The 8,630-nt window shown below is 42.6% G+C and overlaps 1 protein-coding gene across 11 annotated transcripts in view; it reads right to left on the bottom strand.

Moving 5' to 3' along the window:
* Positions 1-1,621: 1,621 nt before the first annotated feature.
* GAPVD1 (GTPase activating protein and VPS9 domains 1) overlaps positions 1,622-8,630 on the bottom strand; it is a 108,929-nt gene continuing 101,920 nt past the window's right edge. For 10 of the 11 annotated variants that reach the window (XM_021927652.2, XM_021927653.2, XM_021927654.2 and 7 more), the window contains 3 exons: positions 7,722-7,794; positions 6,184-6,381; positions 1,622-3,999 (listed from right to left, as the gene is read on the bottom strand). In XM_021927652.2, coding sequence (XP_021783344.1) covers positions 3,859-3,999; positions 6,184-6,381; positions 7,722-7,794 — 412 coding nt within the window. In that variant the 3' untranslated portion in view covers positions 1,622-3,858. The remainder of the gene's footprint in view (positions 4,000-6,183; positions 6,382-7,721; positions 7,795-8,630) is intronic. The other variant, XM_021927660.2, reaches the window with a different exon arrangement.

The following is an 8,630-nucleotide window of genomic DNA, read 5'->3' as shown; positions in this document are numbered from 1 at the left end:
TCGGCTGCAGATTCTTATGGCAAGAACACAGCCCCTGTATTGGGGCTGGGATTGTTCTCTGGATCATGGACCTCAGGGACACATTTGTAAAGCCCACTTTCAACAAAGGCTTCCAGGACATAGGAAAAGAAAAACTATGCAGCACACCTATTTGCAATCCCTCAGAAAACCTGAGCCTCCTACTACAGCGATGTTAACTATCTGTGTAAGAAGACTTTCATAAGCAGGTTTTTATAAAGAAAAAGCAGAAGCAAGCAATTACTGTGGCTGAGATTTTACCTAAAATGAAGAAAGCAAGCAAAATGTTTGACATGTTTAAAAATATATATATATAATTTTGTGGTTGGGCGCGGTGGCTCACGCCTGTAATCCCAGCACTTTGGGAAGCTGAGGCAGGCAGATCACTTGAGGCCGGGAGTTCAAGACCAGCCTGGCCAACATGGCAAAACCCTGTCTCTACAAAAAAAATACAAAAAATTAGCTGGGTGTGGTGGCACACACCTGTAATCTGAGCAACCAGGGCGGCTGAGCCATGAGAATCACTTGAGACTGGGAGACGGTGGTTGCAGTGAGCCGAGATCACACCACTGCACTCCTGACTGGGTGACAGAGAAAGATTGTGTCTCAAAAAAAATTATAAAGAAAAAGCAGTGGCCGGGCGCGGTGGCTCAAGCCTGTAATCTCAGCACTTTGGGAGGCCGAGACGGGCGGATCACGAGGTCAGGAGATCGAGACCATCCTGGCTAAAACGGTGAAACCCCGTCTCTACTAAAAAATACAAAAAAGTAGCCGGGCAAGGTGGCGGGCGCCTGTAGTCCCAGCTACTCAGGAGGCTAAGGCAGGAGAATGGCATGAACCCGGGAGGCGGAGCTTGCAGTGAGCTGACATCCGGCCACTGCACTCCAGCCTGGGCGACAGAGCCAGACTCCGTCTCAAAAAAAAAAAGAAAAAGCAAAAAAAAATTATAAAGAAAAAGCAAAAATACAATTTTGTAAGTAAAGACAGTCTTCAACTTGTATTTCTATTACTTCTAAAAGCAGAATATTAATACAAAATGCAAACTTGGTTTTTCTTTTCCTCAGAGAAGTTAATCCTACAAGATTTCAGGGGCACTGAGCCAACTCTCTCTCCATTTAACAACCACTTTGTAAATTCTATGTAGTAATCGGTGGCTACCGAATGTTTCCAGGGCTGATTTGCACTTTCACACTAATCTTTCGTGTAAAACAAGTACGGGAGGGCAATAGAGGAAGAAACATTTGGGGAACAACTATTCCTCTTTTCTAAAAAAAAAAAAAAATCAAATCACTCCCCATCTCATGTACCTGTCAAGAAATCAAACCAGTGATGGTTCATGCCAAAGTAGTCCTTGCTCCTGACAGGATATTCAGAGGAAACCTTAGCTGCCCCTGCAACAGCTGTGCTGTGCTCCTCCGCCAGCTACAGAGTCATGAGCACCCAAACCTGTTTTAGAGGTGTCACAGATGCCAAATCTCTGAGGTTTGGAGCCAAACCTCAGCCCTGGTTCCAACAAGGCAGAGCCCTATCTCCTGCCTTCAGTGTAGCCCTTCACCCCAATCCCACCACCTTCTCTTCCACAGAAAAGAGCCCCAATGCAATGTCCACATCTTCATATTTATTTCCACAGTGTTAACATGGAATAGACTTAGCAACCATTGTGGAGAAAACAAAATCTCTCATTGGTTTATGAGTAAAATCCTGTAACAATGAATTTCAACCATTCGAAGTCTTCTGCTTACCATTTACTGAATCAAAGGCTGAAGTCAATGAACTCCCATCTAGGTCTCAGATCACACAGCTGGCCTCGTGATGTATTTACGATGGGATTTAACTTCTAACACAGGGCAAGTTTGGCAGTTACAGCCCATGAAGCTCACGACTCTGTACATGGATTTCTTGACCTAACATTTAAAAGGACATTTCGTAGTACTAGTTTAATTCTGATCTCTCTCTAGAAGGCAGAAACCACATCCCACACTCCTATGCAATTTATTTTGGTATTGTAAAGTAAATGAAGAAGAAGGGGTGGAGACATAAAGAAAATCTAGTTTCTGGCTGGGTGCGGTGGCTCATGCCTGTAATCCCAGCACTTTGGGAGGCAAAGGCGGGTGGATCATGAGGTCAGGAGATCGAGACCATACTGGCCAACATAGTGAAACCTCGTTTCTACTAAAAATACAAAAATCAGCTGGGCGTGGTGGCGCGCGCCTATAGTTCCAGCTACTTGGGAGGCTGAGGCAGGGGAACCACTTGAACCAGGAGGTGGAGGTTGCAGTGGGCCAAGATCGCACCACTGCACTCCAGCCTGGGTGACAGGATGAGACTTTGTCTCGAAAAATAAAATACAAACAAAGAAAAAAAAAATAAAATCTTTAGGCATTCCCAGACACAAAGATCTCAGAGACGGACAGCAGACAGCCTCCGTATTCATCTGCCCAAGGCTGTTTGTCACAGTTTCCTTAAAAGATGCCTGGAAATGCTCCCAACAACAAGGGACTCAAGTATGGGGCTGAGTTAGTTATAAAAGCAGCTAAATGTGTTTAGGAAACACACAAAGTGAAACCAGACAGTGATGGCCCACGTACAAGACTTGTGCTTGAAGCTTTGGTGTGCCTCCTTGGCCAATTTTTCAGGCACCAAAAACCACTCCTGATTAATTATTGATATACAATGCAAACCAAACCATGAAAACACAGACTTTTTTTCAGAAGAGGGAAATAAAGGCACAGAAACCTGCCAAAATAGATATTTTTTTCCGTAAGAATAGTATGGTTGATTAAAATAGTTTATCACTAGTAAAACTTGTATCACTAGAGCAGACAATACAAATTAGTTTTTTAAAAAATGACATTCACTGAATTCTTGGTCTGTGCATTCAATGTGAATAATCATCAAAAATATATTACAATTAAAGGTTTGTAAGGAGCTCTGTCTGGGATTTCTGCAGTATATTATTTCGGAGGAGAAGAACCACCATAAAGTATGAGCTATCCACTGTTCCTTTTTACGTCGTGTATGGTAATCAGTCTATCTCCTAATGCAGGCTCACAAACTTCCACGGTGAGATGTCTAAGTAACTTAGTAACTTTCACACTCATTAAAGACAGCCCTGTCCACCAAACGCCATACTTAGAAAGTCCAATAAACTGTATTACATTTTAATAAATATTTCTGTGTACTTTTTGTTTTTTGCTTTTAAGCTCAGCTTAAATCTTGTCAAGGAAACCATTTCACAAGACAGTATGTCACAGCCTACTATCAGCAATAGTCCTTGTTTATTAGAATCTGCAGATGTCCATATTACATCAAATATAAATATATATTATATTTACATTTCCTTCTTAGCTTTTCAATTTAGGTGAGTGTATTTATAGATAATGCCACTAATGTACCACTATTATAATCCTCAGTGCAACTCGTATCTTCTTTCCATTAGATGCACATTAATATAAGACAGCATCTTAAAAGAGGGGTACTGTTCTTTTTTAAAATAAAAGGAAAGAAAGGGTATCCAAGAATGGAGGTCTAGAAATTTTCTAAGAGATTTTTGTTCTGTTTTTTAATATTTAGAAATACCTGAAAAATGTGGTCCCTTTTTGTAGTACTAGACTCTACTTGGGGACAAGAAAATAGAATATGCAACTCAGAAAGGAAAGAGCCCAAAGAGAACCTGCTTGTTAGCTCATTAACCTGTTTAGTAAAGATCTGCTTTAAAATGCCTGAAGCTGTACAATATTATACAAAAACGATCTTCAGCCTTCAAAGCAGCTGATGCGCCTTCTTAGAGATCTGTTTGTTTGATTAACAGTCTGCTGCCTTGGTGGGCCTTGGTCTTGGTCACTTTCGGTCATCGATGGTTTTAATGAATTCTACTGCTGCTGTGAACTGCATCCACCAATAGGACTCCTCTCCAGACAGACAGCTAGCATAAAAGCTACTGATATACTGCACAGTAGACAGCAAACAGGGTGGATTTGCCTAGAGAAGTAAAAAATGAAAGTCAATTACTCAGATGTCAAAGCTCTGCCAAAATCATTTAAGTGTTCTTCAAATGTTCTTCTATGAAAGACATACCAATCCTTTTGAAAACAACCCCGAAGTTATTTTTTGGAAGTAATCTTTAAACCCCAGTTTCCATGAGTAGCAATAATATGTTGGAAAGGCAACCCAGGTTCTAATCTCAGCTAATCTATCTAGAGGTTTCTACCCTTGCAAGTCCTTAACCTCACTGGTTTCTAAGAAGGCTGAACTAATCTCTGTGGTCTTACTCAACATCCCAGGATTTCAGAATGTTAGACACCAAAATAAATACTGTAAGCAAATTGAATTATATCTAGTAAGTCCAGGGAGAATAAGCTGAGAAAGAAAAAACTAAAAAAGATGGCATGCCCTCTGTTGCCAGAGGTAACAGAGGACATCTTCTGAATTTTTTTTACCTTCTTCATGTGGTGAGAAAGGGCACAGGCTGTTAAACGGTTAAGAGGAAGAGCTAGGGCCTTTTCCTTAAAACTAGCTTCAACTGGCTCTCCATAGGAACTAGATTTACTACGTGTGGAAGCCAGAAGAGCGATGGCCAACAGGAGGAGCTGTGACAGCCAACCCCACGGGTTTCTCCCTCCAAGCTGAGTTCAGGTTGTAGAAATATCACAATGCTAAGAAATAGTAGGACATACATCACACACACTTTAGAGAGCAACGGCTGGGCTGAGCTGACTGGAACACACAGGTGATACGATCACTGAGTGGCTGTATGCACCCAAACTACACGGTCACCCTCAAAATGTTCAAAATAAACCATTTAAATAATGAAACTGGGCCGGGCGTGGTGGCTCAAGCCTGTAATCTCAGCACTTTGGGAGGCCGAGACGGGCGGATCACGAGGTCAGGAGACCGAGACCATCCTGGCTAACATGGTGAAACCCCGTCTCTACTAAAAAAATACAAAAAAAACTAGCCAGGCGAGGTGGCCGGCACCTGTAGTCCCAGCTACTCGGGAGGCTGAGGAGGAGAATGGCGTAAACCCAGGAGGCGGAGCTTGCAGTGAGCCGAGATCTGGCCACTGCACTCCAGCCTGGGCGACAGAGCGAGACTCTGCCTCAAAAAAATAAATAAATAAATAAATGATGAAACTGTAATTTTAAAGTCAACAAGAACGACAGATGTCAGTACTTTCATACTACAATTACAAAATAAGAAGCTGAAAGAGGAGAGATCATTGGTAAATTTGGTAGCCTATATGACAAGTACTGCAAGGAATTCCGTATGAAAGAAGATGGTAAAAGCATAACAAAAAGAACCTGCCCTCATCCATTCATTCAATAATTATATACTGAGCCTCAACCAAGAACTTCAGGCACTGTTTTTTTTGTTTGTTTGTTTGTTTTTTTTTTTTTTTTTTTTGAGACAGAGTCTCACTCTGTCGCCCAGGCTAGAGTGCAGCAGTGTGATCTCCGCTCACTGCACTCAACCTCCTGAGCTGGGATTACAGGAGCCTGTAATTTTTGTATTTTTAGTAGAGATGGGGTTTCACCACCTTGGCCAGGCTGGTCTTGAATTCCTGACCTCGTGATCCACTCACCTCGGCCTCCCAAACTGCTGGGATTACAAGTGTGAGCCACCACACCCGACCCAGGCACTGCTTTAAAAGCTGAAAATGTTCATCTAGGAATCCAGTCTTCCCATCCTTTCTTTTGAAAACCCTAAGGTAAGAACAAATCTTGGCCGGGCGCAGTGGCTCATGTCTGTAATTCCAACACTTCAGGAGGCTGAGGCAGGCGAATCACTTGAGGCCAGCTCGAGACCACGAGACCAGCTTGGCCAACATGGCGAAACCCCGTCTCTAGTAAAAATGCAAAAAAATTCGCTGGGCGTGGTGACACACGCCTGTAATCCCAGCTATCTGGGTGGCTGAGGCACAAGAATCACTTGAACCCAAGAGATGGAGGTTGCAGTGGGCTGAGATCACACTACTGCACTCCAGCCTGGGCGACAGAGTGAGATTCTGTCTCAAAAGAACAAATCTTGACAGTAGGCACTTTCTTTCTGAGTAACCCAGAGCTTGTGACTTGGAAAAGAGCCAAGATCTCCACCGTTGTGTGAAGCCCTGCGCCACCTGCTCAGAATGCCACATAACTCCTTAACTGATAGTAGTAAGGGGCCCACCTTTATCAACACAAACACCAACACAGGAACAAAGTCATCTGCTCCAGGGACAGAGTCCTCATTGGCCAGGCTCAGGAGGTTCATAATCGTAGAGCACATTCTCAGGATGCACTGCACTTTGTCCCGAGGGGTTTTATAAGCACTTATTGTCCTGATTTCTGATTGTGCAGATGGCCATGGTGCTTCTCGAAGATAAACCTAAGTGAGACCATAGACAATATACAGATTCTGAATCCAATGGCAACCCCAGGCAGTGACCACTGCAACCTCCATGTCAGGAGGCAGGGGATAATGTGGTTGCTTTTTCCTCTCTTTGGTAAAACCATATTGCAGGCCCCCTTCCCCTTCACCAAAGATTGAAGCATAACTTTAAAACTTTTAAATAAGTTGCTTTGCATTTTAAAATAGAGCAAACCAGATATCCATTAATAGAAAAATGGCATTCAACAGCACAGAAGCTAGAATTCACAAAATTTCAAATCATTCTCTTTCTTAAATAGCTAGAATGGAACTTCTCTACATTTAGTAGCTGATTCCAGAAGTGCAAACTACTAAAAGAGGACTTTCCGTTAAAACTAGCTTAAACCGGCTCTACACAGGAAATAGATTTATCACACGTGATAAAAGAAGTTATCACGTGTGAGAAAAGAGGTTAATTTAAGGCCGGGTGTGGTGGCTTACGCCTGTAATCCCAGCAGTTCGGGAGGCTGAGGCAGGTGGATCACGAGGTCAGGAGTTCAAGACCAGCCTGGCTAAGATAGTGAAACACCTCTCTACTAAAAATACAAAAAAATTAGCTGGGTGTGGTGGCACACGCCTGTAGTCCTAGCTACTCAGGAGGCTGAGGCAGAGAACTGCTTGAACCCGGGAGGTGAAGGTTGCAGTGAGCCAAGATTGCGCCACTGTACTCCAGCCTAGGCGACAGAGCGAGCCTCCCTCTCAAAAAAAAAAAGAGGTTAATTTAAAAATATGTACCATTGTTGCAGTAATCCTGGAAATAACAGATTCAAAAAACCAAAAACAATTTAAAATTGTATGCTAATTAACGTCTCATTAGTGGAGGTTGTAACAAAAACAACCAGAAACCTCAAATACCTGAAATTTTCATGTTTTCTTATTTTCTAAGAGATGTAGGACAGGTAAAAATGCTAAAGGTAATCTGAGATCACATGCAGACTCAATGCCCTCTCCTGAGACAGCATATCTCACTCTTTGGAGTGCTACCAGCCTCCCGCTTCTTCAAAACATTTCTGCAGAAACCTGACTATAAAAGCACTGATGGAGAGATACTGCCCCTGACAGCAGGGCTGGCTTGAGAAGTGGCATCAAGGAAGGGCTCCTCCCAACTGGCTTTCTACTATTTCATACCAGGGAATTTTAATCCCTGAAAGCATCTTCAGGAACTTTGAAGTTAGACTGAATTACATAGAGTGAAAATGATGTTTTATATTTTACCATATTTCAGTTCCTTGAAAATGTGGTAACGCTACCACGCAGCATTTAGTTAACACTACCCATGCTATATAAACCTGTATTACCTCTGGTATCTGAAGAGCTCTGTGATTTGCAGTCACTACTTTAGATAATCTCTGGATATGTTCATGAAGAACCCTGAAAACCCCCAAAATACACATGTAAATATTCATTTCAGAAAATACGGTACACAAATAGTCATCACTGACTTTTACAAAACATTTGAAACATGTTGACTTATTGCTAGCTATGGATTACAGTTAGAGTTGAGCCTCTTAGATAAGTATTCTTTCCAATCTGCTCAGAAACGCTGAGTGAGCCAAGGGGATGCAGGGAAGGGAGGGAGTCTTTCCTCTCTGGACCAGACAGCACTGCAAGGGAGAAAGGAGAAGAGCCCTTAGTAGGAGCTGCTTGGACACATAATTTTGTAAAGTAGAAGAAAAGAAGGTGAGGGGGGATAAAAAAGTGAGAGGAAGTAGAAGGATCAAAAGCCAGAAACCAAAGTTATTAATTACACGGAGAAGGGCCTCTACCATTCACCAAACCTTTCACTTTGTAGATGAAGAGAAGCAGGCTTAAAAAGGGAAAAGGCTTGCCTGAGCTATACAGGTGTCAGTAGCAGGGGCTGAACCCAGCTTCCTGGCTGCTAGTGTTCTTTCCAGTTCCTCTGTTGGCTTTTCATACGCTATAAACGCTGCAGAAATGTCATGGAGGGTGGGGAAAAACAATCTCCTTCAAAGTTGCTGTCTGTAGTCAATATGGTTTGAATGTCCCCGTTCCTTATCCTATGCCTAAAGGCAAAAACTGGTGCTCTGGAGAGAAAACAGGTCCCATCTGGCATATTAAGCATAGAAGTCTGGGGTGGGCCAAACACTCTGAGACCATGAACAAATGAGGACGGCAGATTGGAAGGATCCTAACCCGTTTCACAGGAAAGTCAATTTTCTCAAATATATATGCAACATCTGAAAATC

This window comes from Papio anubis, chromosome 13 (assembly GCF_008728515.1).
Source record: "Papio anubis isolate 15944 chromosome 13, Panubis1.0, whole genome shotgun sequence".
NCBI classification, from domain to species: Eukaryota; Metazoa; Chordata; class Mammalia; order Primates; family Cercopithecidae; genus Papio; species Papio anubis.
The sequence above is the reverse complement of the archived record's forward strand: the minus strand, read 5'-3'. Positions and strand labels throughout refer to the sequence as shown.